Source organism: Protomyctophum parallelum, assembly GCF_964188405.1.
Source record: "Protomyctophum parallelum genome assembly, chromosome: 21".
NCBI classification, from domain to species: Eukaryota; Metazoa; Chordata; class Actinopteri; order Myctophiformes; family Myctophidae; genus Protomyctophum; species Protomyctophum parallelum.
In genome coordinates, this window is record NC_139713.1 from 13,556,859 (window position 1) to 13,576,934 (window position 20,076).

Below are 20,076 nucleotides of genomic sequence, written 5' to 3' on the forward strand. Positions count from 1 at the left end.
AGCACATATAATTGATTTTAATATTATGCTTATGTTATGCTTTTAAGCAGTACCGGTAGTTGTTTTTTTAAAGTCGTTTTCATAGTCTTTTTATATGATAACTGTGTATATCTGTTTTAATATTTTTTATTAAGCTTTGTTTTCTATTGTGTTGTCTTTTACCACTGCACAAAAGAAGTTTCCGAAAAATACTTCAAGTTGAAGTTGAAGTACTAAGCCTCTGTGTTAGATATTGATACATAGCAACAGTATTTTCTTTTTAAATGTGTAAATCTTTCTATATCATTTTAGAATTTTCTCTGAAAACTTAGGTTAGGATTTGGAAGGCATTTGTAAAATTGGCCTCATATCTACTCTAAATACAAGCTCACAATGCCTCGCTTCGCGGCGCGTTATGAGCTTGTAGATCGGCTCTTTTCACTACTACTTAAACGTTTGTTTTCATGGAATTTCTTGGATTATTCTTGGATTTCTTCATGAAATTACAGGAAAAAAATTGATTGTTGTAGTTTTTTCAATTCATGAAAAGAAAATAGTTTTTCTTTGGGGGTATTCATGTTCATATTCATGTTTTAAAATGTTAATTAAAAACAAAAAGTAGAAAACAAGAAATAAAAAAGGGACCCATACAAAAATGTGTCCCTTCGACTCACAAATGTCCCCCCGAGTCGAGCCTATGTTTTGGGAACCAGTGGGTAAAGTGAAGAGAGGAGAGTCCGCACACAGGTTTGCTCCAAGGTGTTTGCTTTTTATTCAATACACCATAAATTATGGTGTATTATTATTTATGGTGTATTGAATAAAAAGCAAACACCTTGGTGTGCGGACTCTCCTCTCTTCACTGTACTTACCTTAGTCCAGCACCAGACAGGAACTGGATGTGCGCTAGCCACCTACATTTTTAAACCAGTGGGTAAAGGCATAGTTTGAGACAGTGCACCCCGTTTTAACCCATTTTGGGTCGGGAACCCCTTTTGGTGTTTTTAAACATCGTTATAATTTAGCTATTGAAAAACAGCAGATCTACAAGCTCATAGCGCGCCACCGAGTGGCGCGCTATGAGCTTGTAGGTCTGCTATTTTTTTTTTTATCGAAGAGCGACTGACATAGAAGACATTTTTTTAATCTGATCTCGGGTCAGAATGAAAACTGTCAGGATGTATAGAAGACATTTTTAGAATCTGATCTCAGGTCAGAACGGGTTGTGAGTGGACATAATATTCACCGCACCGTGTCAGCCGTGTCCTCTCCTTCAGTGTGCTCCCCATAGTGACCGTACTGCTCCATGTCGGACAGAGCGCTCTCCACCGCCTCCTCCTCATAGTCAGTGTGGTAGTCGGACTCCTCTGGGGTGATGGAGGTGGAGGGTGGAGGAGGGAGGGAGTGGAGCAGGGGGAGAGATGGGGAAGCAAGCAGTGGAGGGTGGAGAGAGAGAGAGAGAGAGAGCAGGAGAGATGAAGGAATGGCGGTAGGTAGGTATAGGTGTGCAGGTGGAGGAGTGAGCGAGTGGGTCAAATGGTGGACATGGGGTGCAAGGAAAAGTGGGAAGAAGAAGCAGAACAGGGTGATTATGCGGTGAGATATAAGCGAGGAGGAAGAAGGTAGAGAGAGAAGGATTGTTGAGTGCAACCAGTGGTGGAAAGTAACTATGTCATTTTAGTAGGGCTACTGTACTTAAGTACAATTTTGAGGAATTTGTACTCTGTATTTCGATTTAGGTCTTTCGATTTAGCATCTAGCATTTAACATTGATGCATGCTAGATGTAAGCAAGATGTAAGTGTCATGGCCGCCCCAATGCATTTCCAATGGAAGTCACATGGTTTGATACAACATTTTGGACTACAAGCTGTTGTATGGCTTTCGGCTGTGTTTCGACTGCCCCCCCACCCCCTCATACAACACAAATGTTGTGTCAAACCATGTGACTTCCATTGGAAATGCATTGGGGCAAGATGTATCACACCCTTTGTATACAACAAGCATACATCAGTCTGTTGTAAAGGTGTTGGTGAGGCCTCGGAGCCAAAAATTGTACTTTTACTCCACTACAATCGTTTGAAAACTTTATTTGCTAGTTACTTTGGAGATTTTAATTAGAGAACATACATTAACCACTTCAACCCTATACATTTCGGCCATTTGAAAATAGCAGATCTACAAGCCCACAATGCGTTGTGAGCTTGTATATCGGCTATTTCCAATAGATTTTGTACACATTTTGAACTTGTGAAATGGGACATTCTGCAATATGAGTAATTTTCCTTTTGGTATACTTTAAGTAGGCCTACATTTTGATGCCGATACTTTTGCACTTTTACTCAAGTACATTTTCAATTCCGTACTTTTACTTAAAGTATAGTTCTAAATTGCAGTATCTGTACTTTTACTTATGTAAAACAACTGAGTACTTTTTCCACCACTGAATACAACCTGCTACAAACTCACAAACACTGTAGATCCATAATATCCAAGCTTTTAAAGGTTTCCCTGACATTAATATTTCCAGAATTAATGAAAATTAACCTGAACTTTGAACATTCACAGTGGATTTTCTGTGGTCAGGCAAATAGGCCTCAACAGTGACATCTAGCTAGCAAATTGTAATGTCATATATGGGATTATTTGTGGACTCTTAGGCCTCACTCACACCTTCGCAACAGACTGATGTATGCTTGTTGTATACAAAGGGTGTGATACATCTTGCCCCAATGCATTTCCAATGGGAGTCACATGGTTTGACACAACATTTGTGTTGTATGAGGTGGAGGGGGGGGCAGTCGAAACACAGCCGAAAGCCATACAACAGCTTGTAGTCCAAAATAGTCCAAAACAATCAAACCATGTGACTTCCATTGGAAATGCATTGGGGCGGCCATGACACTTACATCTTGCTTACATCTAGCATGCGTCAATGTTGTACGCTAGATGGAAAGGTGTGAGTGAGGCCTCGCATCACAATCCACAGGGAAATCAGAGCATGTGTTTTGAGCCAGAAGACCACCGGACCACTAATCTACTAGCCTGGGGTCCACCTATGCTTTCTATGGTATATAGGCAGCTCCCGGCAGGATCCGCCGGGAGAATCTAGACACAGCTGCGCGACATGAGACTAATTAATTCGAGCGACAGAGAGAGAGGAGTGTGTGCGTCAATTTAACAAAGGTGCAGACGATCAGGAATCAGCAGAGAGTGATCGACGTTTGCGCTACTCTATGCCGAATTGAAGTGGACTCGGTACCAGACTTTTTCTCCCTGGAAATAAAAAAACGTCTGGGTTTCCGAGGCTACTAATCTACTGAATGTTAAAAGTTCAGGTTTTTCTTTGGGTGCAATTGACCTCAGAAATTGAATTGACCCGATAAAATTTAAATACGAAAAATTACAAAAACATTTTTTTATAATTATGTCACAGTCCCTTTAAATCCCCAAACCTTGAAGTGGACTAAAGATCCCATTTTCATCAAATTGTGCCCATGGACCATGGTGTTGATTCCCATTTGCATTCATTCTCATTCAAGTGATTGAAAAGCCTGGGGAACACATTTCGACAATAAGGTGGCAACTAAACACTGGCACCAAATGTAATTTTAAAATTAAATTGTTTCTGGAGCCTGGAGTTATATTTTGAGCAGGAATGAGATTCGGCAAAGGCCTCTTAATTACTTTCTATATGAGCATGTGAATGTATTTCCATGTTTCGGTGTCGGCGTCTGTCCATAACTTAAATTGGGATTTCAACCGTCAATTTATACTTACTCTCTGCGTAACATTCATTTTACAATATAGTTGGACAAATAAAAACAAGAAAACACCAACAATAAGAGTAAATAACGTATATAATTAATTTTATAAACCGCATTCAGGCCGCATACGACCCTCACAATTATGTGATTCATGTTGTCTGCCTGTTATGCTTACGCTGTAAGGCCTGTACACCAAATCGCCCTTCGGGGAACAAACAAATAAATTAACCTGAACAATTACGTCGCGCTAGCCTATGATTTACTCTCGTTGACGTATTTTAATCGATTCTGACATCTTCAACCCGTTCTGGGCGGTATTAAACCCCTTTTGGTGATTTAAGCATTCCGTTATACTTTAGCTATTGAAATACAGCAGATCTACAAGCTCTTAGCGCGGCACTCGGTGCCGCGCTAAGAGCTTGTAGGTCTGCTGTTTTTGAAAAAAAATCGTGAAAATGCGGCAGAAATCTTTGAATGTATATTCTTTCAGAGCGAACGTTTATAACTGTCAAATCTTTGTTTCAGATGGGGGGGGGGGGGGGGGGGGGGGGGTCGGCGGCCAATTACACATAATCTTGGGGGTCCTTGACATGAAAATGTTTGAGAACGACTGACTTCAGAAAAACTGATTTAGAAGGCATTTGTAGAATCGACGCCAGGCGTGCTAAGAGCTTGTAGGTCTGCTATTTTTGAAAAATCGAAGAGCGACTGACATAGAAGACATTTTTAGAATCTGATCTCAGGTCAGAATGGAAAACCGTCAGGATGTATTAGACATTTTTAGAATCTGATCTCAGGTCAGAATGGGCTGAGGTCTCACGCACCATGGGCGGGTAGAACGACACCCGCCAGCCTCCGCAGATGCTCCAAACATGTACAGAAATATAAAAGGTGCTTTACCCTGCTGCCCCCAACTGTTCCATTTCTTGGCGCAGAGCATTGGAAATCCGTAGTTTTCCCAATAAAGATTTATTTTTATTTTTAATTAATTCTGTCTCGGAATCTTTATCGCTTTTCCCTCGCTTCAACTGCGAAACGGCGCCAATGTGTCCGAGTCATATAGTGTCGAGGGGTCACAATGCGTCGCAAACCAGACGCATTGTAGAGCTTGTAGATCGGCTATTTTCAAATGGCCGAAATGTATAGGGTTGAAATGGTTAATGTACGTTTTCTAATCAAAATCGAAATCGCCAAAGTAACTAGTAACTAAAGATTTCCAAAATTGTAGTGAAGTACAAGTACAAAGTGTGGCTCTGAGATGTAGTAGAAGTAAAAGTATTGGAAATACTCAAGTAGAAATACCTCAAAATTGTACTCACATAAAAGTACTTACGCACCCTTAAAAGACACAAAGAAGTTAACTATATTATTATCTATACAATATACGTTCCGATGTTCAATGCCAAAAACACAACTAAAAGATTAATGGCAAGTATTGGTTTGACAATAATAGTCAAGTAAACGTCATGATGGGAATATGGGGCATATTGTGTTTTTTCCCCACATCTCTGTGGTCCAGTTCCTATGGGCTTCACAACACTGAACACTGTGCATTTGTCTTTGCAACAAGGGTTTTACGCACAGCAATGCTATAACATCCCTCTCGTACGTACTACAGTCACTGTTACTCTGTTTTTCCTAAGCGTATCGCACGAATGCACAAGCGGCCACATGGACATTGGACACGGTCATGCAATCATTACGGATGTTCGCCTTCGACACAATTTCCTACACTATTTGCCGATGTGATTTCCATAGATTGTCCTTTTCCAAATTATGTATTTACTTTCCCCAACCATCTAATCCTCAGGACACTTGAAATTACAAGGTGGGATGGGCAATTCCACAACGTTTGCGCGCGCGAGTGTGTGTGTGTGTGTGTGTGTGTGCGCGAGCATGTGTGTGTGTGGGAGTAGAAATGGATCCAGGTCATTTAGCTCAATATAAATATTATCTACCCCAGCTATGAGACAGAAGGAAACAGCCAGCCATTGTAACAGTTACTTCCCTATTAAGATAGATAAGATAAACCTTTATTGATCCCCAGAGGGACATTCTGGAATAAAGCGTAGCACATTGGCACACCCCAATATTAAAACTGGAGCCAATTCACATCAGTCTACTTACTTTAAATACAGTGGAACCATATTTGGCCGAAAACGAATATAGGAAACAGAAGATGATTAATATTATATGTATATATTTTTTTCCTACCATTGCTGTCCTTAAAGCTACCTGATTTATGGCAAAATAAATGGTTATGCCAAAACTCCACTTAAATACTAATCACTATTATGGGTCCATAAAACATTTACTCAGCTCTTTTGAATGCATTCATTGCATACACATAGGCCGAAAATGCATTTTTAGCCGTTCTCCGCCGAATATCTTCTGTGGCCGAATATTCGGTGCATCACTATGTGAAACTGCAGGTGCATGGATGCATTTTCAACTTCTGCGGACTATGTAACTTGCATAGACAAGAAGGAACTATATTCACCAGTGGACTCCACCAACAGCCAACGCTACCCGACGACCCCTCTAAGAACTGTGTTTCCTATACACTGACACGAAACAAGACAGGAACGCCCAAAAACGTCACATCCGGTTTTTTACCCTGGGCAGAATTTTCTATGGCTGCCAATGCAACTTTTTCCAATCCTTAATCACATACGGACAAACATCTATGCCGATAATATCTAACTTGCGGAGGTAACGTGCCTTGTCCACGGGCAACAGATCTTTCAACGTATGGCATTGCAAATACGTTTGATAATCGCTACTCTGCGCAATATTGTTTTGGAAATGCCGCAAATTGCCTTGCAGTGAACGAGAGCAAATCACAACTTACCCTGGGGGTGGTGACTCCGCCCTGAATACGCAATTTCGTGTCAGTGTATAGAGCACCGAAGTCCTGACAGTCACTGTCAGTAGAGGGCACCAGTCCACAGGTTCGTGTACTTTTTATTTGCATTGAAATCGCCATAGGGGGGATTTTAGATCTCAGGAGTTCCCTGTATTCACACGTCAAAACCTGTTCATGCTACCAACACTGCCCGTACTGCCGTTTACTTCTGACCCCTTAGTTTAAAGTCACTGTACTGTACTAGTCTCAATATGCTTGTCCTGAGAGAGTTGGGGGGGGTGGGGGAGTGGGTGGGAGAGGCTGAGCAAGCTAACTGTATCTGTACATGTCTGAATTGTCTATTGTGCACTGTCTATTTGTGTAACTGCACTGTACTGTATGTAATGTTTTCCCCTGTGTACGGGACCCCCTCTAAAATGAGATGCTGCATCTCAAGGGGCTATCCTTTCAATACAATTCTGACCATATAAGAACGGTGTTTAAAAAATAAACCGATCACCCCGGCCTTTTCACTCATATGGATATGAAGCATCGACTGACGGTGGAGATGTACAAATATACCCAAAGAGTAACACAATAAGCGTTAGAAACGAGTCAAACAACCCAGAGACTACATTTCCGGGTATAGGTGGTGGTTGCAGCTGCCCGTTCTGCACAACAGAAACTGACATGTTAATTAAGTAAAAAAATAAATAAAAATGTATTGATATTTAATGTTTTGTGGTTAGTACGAGTCGAGTCACCGCCAGCTGAGCTTACGTCAACGAGGAATCTCAGGAACGCAATGTGTTGACAGCTGGGCGTGACGTATATTAGCAGCGGCATTGCTTTCATATGTAGTTTCAAGGCTTTTGCGGCCAAAGTAATTCCATTTTCTCCAGAAACTGGCTGTATCAAATATGAACGGACATCATTGACGACGCACAGCCACCCCCCCCTGACAGAAAGGCCGGGATGATCGGTTTATGTTTCAAACACAGTTCATATATGAAGCGACCTAAAAATCGCCCTATGGTGATTTCAATGCAAATTAAAAGAATCACACCTGTGTGAACTGAGTGGTGCAACTCTCCCCCCACCCCCCCCCCCTCTCTCTCTCATTAGCAGGCAACAGTGCTGCACTGTCTCTGTCTCTGTTTCTGGCAAACAGCTACTGGTACTAATAGTCATACTCGTGCTCATAGTAACATAGGTGCATGGGTGGGTTAACGTCACATAGGCGGATAGGCGGACACGGACGTTGTTGTTCCTTGGAGTGGTTGCACCACTCAAAAATACATGAACCCGTGTACTGGCGCCCTCTACTGAAAGTGACGTCAGACTTCGGTGCTCTATGGTGATCCACCCACGGACTAGCCTGGGGTGGATCCACCGGGACACAGCTACGCGACATGAGACTAATTAATTAGAGCGACAGAGAGAGAGAGGAGTTTGTGTGTGTGCGTGTGTGTGCGTGTGCGTGCGTGTGTGCGTCAATTTAACGAAAGGTGCAGACGATCAGAAATCAGAGTGAGATCGACGTTTGCGCTACTCTATGCCTAATTGAAGTGGACTCGGTCCCAGACTTTCTTTTTCTCCCTTGGAAATAAAAACGTCTGGGTTTCCGAGGCTATACCCACGGACTGGTTGTCGGACAACTTGGGCCCAAAGACGGCTCAAAGAAGAGGCAGAAAGGCAGGGCAAAGTGTGCCATCTCTGCTGCCCTATATGGCGGAGCTGTGTGTGTGTGTGTGTGTGCACGCGTGTGTAACTTACCATCCACTAAGGTAGGTTTGGCAGGCTCAATGCGGGACACGATCTCTGCTAGATCAGTGAACGAAGCGTTGGGACATGTTATCACCTGCGCACACATTAACATGATTAAGGTATGGTGGACTTTTTTTCTTTTACAGAGGCAGCATACAGTATACTGTACATCTGATGCTGCATCAAGTCCCTGCAAAAAGGTTCAACTCCAATCTGTAGCCCCATCTCTCTTATGCAGCACTTTCCTTAACCCATTTTGGGGCGGGAAGTTCGGGAACCCCTTATGGTGTTACAAGCATTATGTTATACTCTAGCTATTGAAAAATAGCACCGAAAAATAGCACCGAAAAATAGCACCGAGTGCCACGCTCAGAAGACATTTGTAGAATCGTCCTCAGTTCTAAATGGGTTAACAGGCATTGTCTTATATCTCCACTATCATTTCCTTCACTTTGCAATTAGTGTCTTCATGTTCACTTTCTCTCTCTCTCTCTCTCTCCCCCCTCTCTCTCTCTCTATTTCCAATTGTTTCTCTGTGATTAGGGGTGTTTATATGGTCTTGGTCATGGGTATTAGCTGTCAATACTAGGAGTGGTTGCACCACTCAATAAGAAAAATAAAAATAAATATCATTGGATTGTGTAGCAGTAGATCAATATACATACGGCTCACAGCGAGGAGGAATATTTTGAAATGTAATTGGATAATGAATCGATATTAATGGAGTGGTTGCACCACTCAAAAATGATTAAAAAGAGTAGGTATATGAAGAAAAAATAATAATATATATATATATATATAATGAAAACTCTGGCTCCATCCGCTTCCACGTTATCAGATTTAGAAAAAAATACATTTACCTCTGATTCTCCCAAATTGCGGAGTTTTTTTCAAAAGGGCACATTGCTCGTCCAGAGGGCAAAGAAGGGCAGGTGCTCTATAGCGCCACCTGGTGTCTTATCTGTGCACGTGTGCCACGTACTGCCTTCCATGCTTACGTTGTTGTTGCTCTGCGTCTTGTGGAACTCCTCCTGGTGTCTGTCCTTCAACATCTTCTCCACCACACCGTTGCGACCCCACACATCAAACACGGTCTTGCCATGCTGGTAGCCCACTTCCTGGATCACACACACACACACACACATGCTGTGTCATTACAGGGCCGGATTAACACCTCTGAGGGCCCCTGAGGGCACTGAAGCTCGAAGGGCCCCCCCCCCCCTTCACATGCACACGTAAATCTTTTTTATGCCGTTCTATTGGCCTATTTCCGGTCGCCTACCGCCCCCCTAGAGTGACAGCCAATCTAGCGCATTGTTGCTGCTTTACACGCAATTGCACTTTTCAGCTGCCCTTCTCACCAACAATAAAACACTCATCTTTTTTCGGCACCATTTATTTCATTCGGATTAGCAGGGAAACTTTCTGTGGAGCTAAAAGGGCCAAGGGCCCCGTGGGCACGTGCCCAAAGTGCCTGTTAGATCCAGCCCTGTGTGTCAAGCGTAATTGTACTATATATTGGCTAACATACGCCACCAAGCTGATATGAATGGGACAGCGGTTGTTCAGAAGTCATACCGTACACTGAAATGATAATAATAATAATAATGCTTGTAAAAATCACACCCGTGTGAAGTGAGGGGCGCTCTTTTCGTCGTACATCATCAATGTCAATGGGAATTTAATTTAATTTAGGACAGAAACTGCAGATTTGCTAATCTGCATATGACATAAATTATCCATTCATTGTCAAAAAGGGAATTTAAGTTTGTGTAAGACGAAAATCTACACTAATAGCTGAATATAGGAGGGGCTAGCACCCCTCAAAAAAGAAAAGAAAGAAAGAAATCACTAGGAAGCCAAAAAAAAAAGAAAAATCCTACCCACAAGCATTTATATTAAGCAATCATGACCTTTTGAGCTCACTCAAGGTCAAAGATCATGTTGCCAAATTAACCCATTTTGACCTGAGATCAGATTCTAAAAATGTCTTCTATGTCAGTCGTTCTTCGTTTTTCAAAAATAGCAGACCTACAAGCTCTGCTATTTTCCAATAGCTAAAACATAACATGATGCTAACACCAAAAGGGGTTAAAGACTTCCTGCTTTTTATTTTAGTTTTAGTCAGAGTCTCTTGAATAGTTTTCATTTAGTCTTAGTCACATTTTAGAATAAATCTAAATCTACAGTTGATTTAGTCGACTAAAATGTATTTTTGGCGGGCCATGATGCCGTCGTAATGACTGTTTGTACACTTGCTGAAAATAGCCGATCTACAAGCTCACACAACGTCACAGCGCAGCATGCAACTAATTGTAAAATGACTTAGGCCTACTGGATCTCTTGTCCACTATAGTCACTTCCTAACATTTTAGTCCACCGGTAGTTTTTATTTGTCGACGAAATTGTCAGTATATTTAGTCTCAGTTTTAGTCATCATAGCTTAGTTTTCATTTAGTTTCCATGTAGTTTTCGTCAGTGGAAAAAGGTAGTCGACGGACATTTTTCGCCTTTTAGTTTTAGTCGACGAAAACAACACTGATTGTTAAAACTCAATGTCTGCCAAGGACTTAATTAACTTCTTTTTTAGCAACTCCCACAGCACCAACAACACCTTTAACGCCTTTTTAAAACGTGTATAACGTTGGGCAAAAAAAAAATTAAATTAAAAAAATTATTTAAACTGGCAGTCAGGGCCTTTTTGCGCCCCCTAGTGGCGATGGAAGAGTTAATGAAATGGAATTGAAAAACAAACACACAAAAAAAAATGCTAAGACCCCCATCCATCCACCAGCCACTGTGTGTGTGTGACTTACAGCGATCTCATCGAACTTGCCGAACTCCAGAGTGCGGTATCGGTCGATGGGAGGTCTGATGTATTCGCAGTAGTCGCTGCTCTTCACCGACTCCAGTTGCCGGACGCAGCACACGTAGGCCAGCCGCGTCTGGATCTCTGCCATGTTCAGCACCTAGATAGATACAGTTAGTTAGTTAGTTAGTTAGTTAGTTAGTTAGTTGCTGCGAGAGTGAGGTCTAGCCAAGACCAACTCGGGATTCCTGGATCGCTGCCCTTCCACAATTTCCTATCCAACATCAGGTTCTTTGAGCTCTCAGTGTTGTCAGCCAAGCTGTCGCGCCGCACCACGTCTACATTAGGTGGTACGCTTCTTTCCCCTCCTGGCTTTGCCCCTGGGTTTGCTCCCATAGTAAGTAGCCTTGCAGAGCCATGAGGCCCATAGGGGGCAGGAGCCTATCTCCTGTTTCTGTAGCGTGAGGCAGCTTGATGTACAAGTACACCTCACTGGACATGACGCTAGTATGTCGCAGGGACTTAACCCCCAATCCAACCCTTGATGCTGAGTGTCAAGCAGGGAGGCATTGGGTCCCATTTTTTGAGTCTTTGGTATGACCCGGCCGGGGATTGAACCCCGACCTCCCAGTCTCAGGGCGGACAATTTACAATTTAGGCATTTAGCAGACGCTCTTAATCCAGAGCGACTTACATTAAGCAAGAACACTCTAACCGCAAGACCACTGATCTGGTATGGGGGTTGGCTCCCATATAGGGTCAATTTACTTGCCTCAAGTTCTGGGTGCCTGACTCATTGTCAATACAATTATATTTAGTCTTAGTTTTAGTCATCATAGGTTCATTTTTATTTAGCTTTTATGTAGTTTTAGTCTGTGAAAAAAGGTAGTCGACGAACATTTTTCGCCTTAGTTTTAGCCGACGAAAACAACACGCAATGGTGTTCAAGATGTCCACAACCATATTCGGCTATTTGGTTTTCGGCCAACTGTTTCCTATATTCGGTATTAGGTTTTCGGCAAAGGATTTCCCATTCGGTGCATGCCTAATCAGTCAAGCTGTGATCCTAATACTAACACCCACACCCACACCCACCCACACACCCACACACACACCCACACACACACACACACACACTTCTCTTTACCTTGACTTTCTCGGCCAGGGGGTTGAGTCGTTTCCATAGCAGCCACCATCCTGAGAGGGAGTCACCGTAGTTGGTCAGGTTGGTTTCATCCTGGCTGCCCACGTCGATGGCGACCACCACCTTGGCTCCCATGGAGCGCGCTACGTCAGCTGGAAGGATCAAGGAGAACATCGGAATTGAGCCCAACTTTTATAATTTTTTATCGTGGAAGGCTTAAAGAGTGCCTGTGTGTGTGTGTGTGTCAGTGTTGTTTTCGTCGACTAAAACTATGACAAAAAATGTTCGTCGACTACCTTTTTTCACTGACGGAAACTAAATGGAAACTAAATGAAAACTAAGGTATGGTGGCTAAAACTATGACTAAATATACTGTCGATTTTGTCAACAAATAAAACTATTACTAAACTACTAACATGTCAGGAAGGGAGTAGTGGACAAGAGATCCAGCATAAGTTATTTTACACTTGGTTGCGTGCTGAAAATAGCAGATCTACAAGCTCACACAACTTTAGCTATCGCTAACAGGATGACAACAACAAGGATGGGGGCTTGCTTGGCATTTTAAACTGTCCTTTGGCTTTCCTTGTTCATCGGGTTCAAATCCAAAGGGGATAGTGTGTGACAAGGCTTCAAAGGCCTGGTGGACTGTGTACTGTTAGGAAAAACGGTTCTCTTTGAATTTCGAGTCAGCACAAAGCCTCAAGCTCCATATATGGGGATTTGCAGATTTACAGACATTTTGGACAACATCTCTGACCATACTGACTTCCCAAAGATGCGCGACAAACTATTCGTCCGAGCGTCATTAGACCGACAACCTAACCTCAGACCCTAACCTATAACCATAACCGCAAGCAGCGCCATGTACCGACCGTCATGGCCGCGGGAAGATATTTACAGTAGGAGGTGCTGAGCGTTCAGTAGGGGGTGCGCACACTTCAGCGCGTCTCGTGCACGCGCATCTTCGCGCATTTTCACGAGGAAAAGTGGCTTTTACTTTCCCTCTCCACATGCATGAGCAAACTGACACAGGCAATTAACCAGGATAAGGCGCCGGTACTGCATATTTATTAGGCCTAGTAACACATTTGTTTTTATTACAATTATTATTATTTTCCCCCTCCTGTCCGAGGGGGGGCTGTGCCTAAGGGGGGGGGGGGGGGGGGGGAACAGGGGCCCTCAGAGGTGTTAATCCGGCCCTGACCAGTGTGAAGGCATTATATGAACACACAGAACAGCCAGACCTGAGTCTGCAGGGGAGACTGGGTCGTGGTACTGGCGGTGTTCTCAACCATGGTGTCTTGGCTATTATGACCCAGGAATGTGTATATGATGTGACTAGAGTATCGCGGTTGATCTTTGCTATTATCCGCTCTAATCATATATTTCTCATATCCCTCTCTTTTTGACTAGGCTGAAGGCATTTTCACACCTTGTACAGTATATAGCAGGGCTCCCCAATAGGTGGCCCGCGGGCCATTATTTATTTTATTTTTTAGGTAACAGATATAAATGGCATTAAAGGGGGTCAGTAGCCTATGTCAAACTGGGCATCCTTCAAATTAATATGAGAATCACTGCTAAAGCCCTGGGGACGTAACAACTACAAAGAAAGGTAAGAAAGTCTTTTAGTATGGAATTCTCCTTTAAGCTTAATTCATTAATGAAAAAAATTACAAAAAACTAATTTTCGCTTAATTAATTAAGCGAGTCCGGACTCGGCCCCCAGCCTCGTACCCTAGTCAAAATATGGCAAAATATGGAAAATGTGTTGGGGAACCCTGGTATATAGGCTGAGCTGCTGTGGTCTGACGACGTCAAACACTAACCATGCACGCTGGTTTACGCAGGTGTCTTTGCAGCTCATGCGCTGTAATTTCATTTTACCCATTCAGGACGGGAACCCCTATATTGGCGTTTAAGCATTATTATGAGCTTGTAGATCTGCTATTTTTTGAAAAATCGTGAAAATGTGGGTATTCTTTCAGTGCATACGTTTTCAACTCAAATCTTTGCTTCTGGGGGGGTCCGTGGAACAACATATTTTCAGATGGGGGGGGGGGGGGTCGGCAGGCCAAATACAGATAATTCCCGGGGCTCCTTGACATGAAAAAGGTTGAGAACCACCGACACAGAAACATAAGGCTTTTCAGAAAACTAGAAGGTTAACAGCTGGCGACCTTGTACACATACACACAGACACAGACACAGACACAGACACACACACACACACACACACACACACACACACACACACACACACACACACACACACACACACACACACACACACACACAGTATTGTGTGCCTTTATTAATTAAGCAGTGGTTCGGTCGTGATGATCTCGTGCAAATACAACCAATAATGAGAAACCTGGCAAGTTGTTGATGTAGCCTCCGTCCATCAGCAGGTGTCCGTCTTTGGGGTCACAGAGGGGAGGTAGATACCCAGACAGAGACATGCTGGCACGCACATACCTCCACAGAGAACCTGGGACACAGAATATTACACTTTATACCTCCACAGAGAACCTGGGACACAGAATATTACACGTTATACCTCCACAGAGAACCTGGGACACAGAATAATAAACGTTATACCTCCACAGAGAACCTGGGACACAGAATAATACACTTTATACCTCCACAGAGAACCTGGGACACAGCATATTACACGTTATACCTCCACAGAGAACCTGGGACACAGAATATGAGACTTTATACCTCCCCAGAGAACCTGGGACACAGAATATTACACTTTATACCTCCACAGAGAACCTGGGACACACAATATTACACTTTATATTGGGATCTTTTTTTGAGGGGCGCTCCTATGCCCAGCCTTGGTGTGTGTGTGTGTGTGTGTGTGTGTGTGTGTGTTTGTTTTAGCAATGATTTGATTGACTGAGCAAAGCACTAATTGAGGATTAGTGAGGGCAGGAAATTGAAGGCGAAAATTGTGATTGGCCGGAATGTGATGATGTAAGATGATGATGATGTATGATATGATGAGCGCCACTCACGTCACACGGGTGTGATTTTTGAGGCCCGCTAGCCCCTCCTATATACAGCTTTTGTCCCCACACGTCAGAGATTACGTCAGAATTCCGCTAAATGTGACATAAATTAATCATCAAAACATTAATCGACATTAAAAGGGATTCATTTACGCCATATGTAAACGAGCAAATCGGCCAACCAATCACAGGCAACGGGCATTCTGATTGGCCAGTATGAGATGATGCTTGAAGATGTACGATGATAAGAGCGCCCCTCACTTCACACGGGTGTGATTTTTATTTTTACATCCTGTGTACATAAGAGTACAATAAGGGCCTTTCTCGGCCCCACCCCTCTCACATGTGTTTTTAGGATCCAAGATGGCCACAGCACCAGGAGGGGGTGGGGCGGAGGTGAGCGGGCGGGGTCGACATATGACCTCACTGGGCTGCATTCAAGACACTTGCCTTGTGTCTGACACCTGACTTGTGTCTGAACACAGCTTTGATGGATGTGCACAGAGTGGCGCGCTACGAGCTTGTAGGTCTGCTATTTTTGAAAAATCGAAGAGACATTTTTAGAATCTGATCTCAGGTCAAAATGGGTTAATCTAAAAACAACTAAAGTCGGCCGATACCGATGCGTTTGCAGATTAATTTCCCATCACTAATAAAAAAAATCTGTCTTGTACCTACCGTCTGTGTGTACTCTCATGTACCTACCGTCTGTGTGTACTCTCATGTACCTACCGTCTGTGTGTACTCTCATGTACCTACCGTCTGTGTGTACTCTCATGTACCTACCGTCTGTGTGTACTCTCTTGTACCTACCGTCTGTGTGTACTCTCTTGTACCTACCGTCTGTGTGTACTCTCTTGTACCTACCGTCTGTGTGTACTCTCATGTACCTACCGTCTGTGTGTACTCTCATGTACCTACCGTCTGTGTGTACTCTCATGTACCTACCGTCTGTGTGTACTCTCATTAGGGCTGTCAGAACGAATTTCATAATATGAAAGAAATTCGAATATTAAAATATATATATATATTCGAAAGCTAAAATTGTAAAATTGCCATTCGAATGGAGCTTTTATCATTTATTAATTCTATTTAATATTTTTATTTTGTTTTATCCGCTCACTAAATGTATTGAGTAACGAATCTACCGCTGTGAAATCTCCCCGGCCGCTTCCACTGCATGTGAAGAGCGAATGTGGGCCGGGTTCCGGACCCCGTGGCCTCGCGACCGTAATAGAGACGGCTTAGTGGCCCGGTGATAAATGAGCGGAGACTAGCCAGCTACACGAAGGTGACAAGGGCACCGATTGCAAAGGCTGAGCACGCGGTCAAAAACGTTGAAATGTCTCGAAAATATTTTCGGAGGCTCGATTTTCGTGCGTTCAAGGCCCCGTGGCCTCGCGGTACCGCCGCTGACAAGCCCGCGGTTCCGTGGGTCCTGAGCGGGCCGACGAGGGCTACTCCGCATGGTCAAGCCCGTCGCGCAGAACCCAGGCGGTACCCCCGAAAAGTTCCGAAATGTCCGGAGGAGCGGCGGCGCTTAGAGTGACCGCAATGACATGACATAATGTCCGTGGAAACACAAGCATTCGGTGGGTCTCGCGCTAGGCCTGTCGTTTTACGTTTCACGTTCACTGTAAAATGCATTTGCACTATAGACAGACAACAATCTTACCGTGCTGAGTGCACTGTGCTCAATAAAACAGTTTAAACGCTATTTTGTGCCGTGAAAACCATTATTGCTGTGTGCTGAAACTGAAAGTACTGCTTTGACGTTTGGAAGGGGGGGCCCTCTAGTGGACAGAACGTGCATCGTATTATATTCTGTGTATTATTATAGGCTAAATATGAGCTAAAATAAACAATGTAAATATTCGAATATTTTCGAAAATTACAAATAATGAAGCAATGAAATTCGAATTGGATTATAGATGTGAACTGACAGCCCTAACTCTCATGTACCTACCGTCTGTGTGTACTCTCATGTACCTACCGTCTGTGTGTACTCTCATGTACTCTGTACCTACCGTCTGTGTGTACTCTGTGTGTACCTACCGTCTGTGTGTACTCTCATGTACCTACCGTCTGTGTGTACTCTCATGGACGACGCGGTGATGTCAGTAGTAATGTTGAAGTATGGGATCCAGAGGTCCTGCATGCGAAAAACACAAAATCAATCAACAACTAGAAAAAGTGCCCTTCCGGGACCTTCACAGGTCTCCACCAGGAGGATAGGAGTGTGTGTGTGTGTGTGTGTGTGTGTGATGTTTGGCAAAATGTTTAGGAGGATTTTTTTTTTTTTTTTGGCAACAGTTTTCTTCATTTAGTTGAGGAGATGCAGAGCCAGATCACTCACAGCATCTCTGAGGATAGAATTCTGGATGAGCAGGACATTTTGTACAAAATGGGCTAGTACTGAAAACTTTGGAAGGCTAATCAGTGTATAATCTGAGAAATCCAACAGGCTCGTCTTGATCTCATGACTAAAGAGATCATGTGGACAGATTTGCGTGAGATTTGGATGAAATCTGTCTAACATATACAATGTGTTTTGAAGAAATCGGCCTCATGGTGGCGCTATAACCGGCAGATGTGGAGGGATGCAGGGGAAATGTTTTTCCATGGCCTCTAGGGAGTGCGCATACAAAAGTTGTATACAGATCGATGCAGTTATAGGTAAAAACAGGAATTGCCCTGTTATAGCGCCACCGTGAGGCTGATTTGGAGAAAACAAAATTGTGGCATGTCGTCCTCGGCCTAGTGGAAATGTGCGTGCATAATTTCACAGAAATTGCACACTGCGTTTTTGATTTGTAGCATTTTGTTCAAAACGGACCAATCATGAGAGCTTTGGAAGCCAATCTTAGCCAATCAGGATGGAAGATGGGAAATGGTGCCACTCCGTGTTGATCACATGACTATGGAGATAGTGTGTGTGCAAAGTTTGGCATCGATCGGGCCAACGTTGCCGGAGATTAGCTGATAACGGACGGACGGACGGACGCACGCACGAACACACGGACGGAGTGCATAACATACTCTCTCCCCATGCCTTCGGCCTGGTGGAGACAACACTTTCCTTTTTCTTTTGCTGGACAGAGACATTTTGCAACGTCATGTTGCCAACGCTGAGATGATGGACACCTAAATATCTTTAACAATCTTAAAAAGGTCAGGCAGGGGGGGGGGGGGGGAAAGGAACGAGCGAATGAGTAATGCTTTCATCTATCCAAGGTGAGCAAGGCACTTGAATGAGCCAAAAAGTTACTTTACTGATAATAGCTATCAGGTGTGCTGCAGGGATTGTCTGAGTGTTTACAAACCCTGTTTCCCTTTGGACATGAAAGCTTTAACCCGTGCTGGGCGGGTTAAAGCTTGTAGGTCTGCTATATTAAAAAAATGGTGAAAATGTGGCGCAAATTTGGAATATATTATTCTTTCAGAGCGAACGTTTTTAACTCTAATCTTTGCTTCTGGGAGGGGTCCCCTGGAACAACATATTTTCAGGTGGTGGGTCGGCCGCCAATTACATGAATTATATATTTTTTTTTTTTGGGGGGGGGGGGGGGTACTTGACATGAAAATGTTTGAGAACGACCAACATAGAAACGTGGTGTTTTTCAGAAAACTGTCAGGATTCAGAAGGCATTTGTAGAATCGTCCTCAAGGTCAAAATGGGTTATAAGTAAAATGCCATATTTGTGTATCATCACTTGCAGCCTTTAAAATTTTTAATTAAATCATTCATCTCCAATCATCAATACTAAGCCCAACCCTACCGAAGCCCCAAAGACTGACATCAGTGAACTCCCATTTAACCCATTCTGACGTGAGATCAGATTCTAAAAATGTCTATTACATCCTGACAGTTTCATTATTAACCCATTCTGACCTGAGATCAGATTCTAAAAATGTCTTTCATTTTTCAAAAATAGCAGACCTACAAGCTCGTAGCGCGCCACTCGGTGGCGCGCTATGAGCTTGTAGATCAGCTAAAGCATGACGTAATGCTAACACCAAAAGGGGTTCCCGCCTAAAATGGGTTAAAGTTACGTTTTTGACTGCAGGACAATTTTCTAAAGGTCAGTTCAAATAATGTGTGAACATTTACCATATACTGTAACTAATTGTAACTTAATTTCATATTCAAATAAAGTATTTTTATATTTAATCCATCCATATTCAACCGCTTATCCGTAGTCGGGTCGCGGGGGTAACAGCTCCACCAGAGTGTTCCAGAGACGTCCCTCCCCAGAGCAACATTAGTGACTTCCTCCTGGGGGGGGGGGGGGGGTCCCGAGACGTTTCCAAGGCCAGTGAGTCGATGTGTTTCCTCCCAACTGTGCCTCGGTCTTTCCCCCGGGGGTCTCCTCCCAGTGGGACGTGCCTCGAGGACCTCCCTATAGGGAGACGCCCCGAGAGGCATCCTAACCAGATGCCCCGAAACCACCTAAGCTGGCTCCTTTCCAGATTGCGGAACCCGTTTTGGTGTTAGCATTATGTTATGCTTTAGCTATTGAAAAACAGCAGATCTACAAGCTCATAGCGCGCCACTCGGTGGCGCGCTATGAGCTTGTTGGTCTGCTATTTTACAAAAATGACTGACATAGAAACATAGCTTTTTCAGAAAACTGTCAGGATGTAGAAGACATTTTTTAGAATCTGATGGTCAGATTGGGTCAATACATCAGTTATGAAAATGTGCAGTTTCACTATAGTTTCAACCCTATCCCAACTGGTGCCCAA

At 43.4% G+C, this 20,076-nt stretch overlaps 1 protein-coding gene across 1 annotated transcript in view; it reads right to left on the bottom strand.

The window, feature by feature from the left end:
• Nucleotides 1–1,221: 1,221 nt before the first annotated feature.
• Nucleotides 1,222–20,076, bottom strand: part of pnpla7a (patatin-like phospholipase domain containing 7a) — a gene marked incomplete at both ends in the record, with an annotated part of 97,446 nt that continues 78,591 nt past the window's right edge. The window contains 7 exons of the mRNA XM_083794357.1: nt 1,222–1,346; nt 8,367–8,451; nt 9,356–9,475; nt 11,174–11,326; nt 12,314–12,462; nt 14,688–14,804; nt 17,413–17,482. Of these exons, the coding sequence (XP_083650483.1) occupies nt 1,222–1,346; nt 8,367–8,451; nt 9,356–9,475; nt 11,174–11,326; nt 12,314–12,462; nt 14,688–14,804; nt 17,413–17,482 (819 nt within the window). The remainder of the gene's footprint in view (nt 1,347–8,366; nt 8,452–9,355; nt 9,476–11,173; nt 11,327–12,313; nt 12,463–14,687; nt 14,805–17,412; nt 17,483–20,076) is intronic.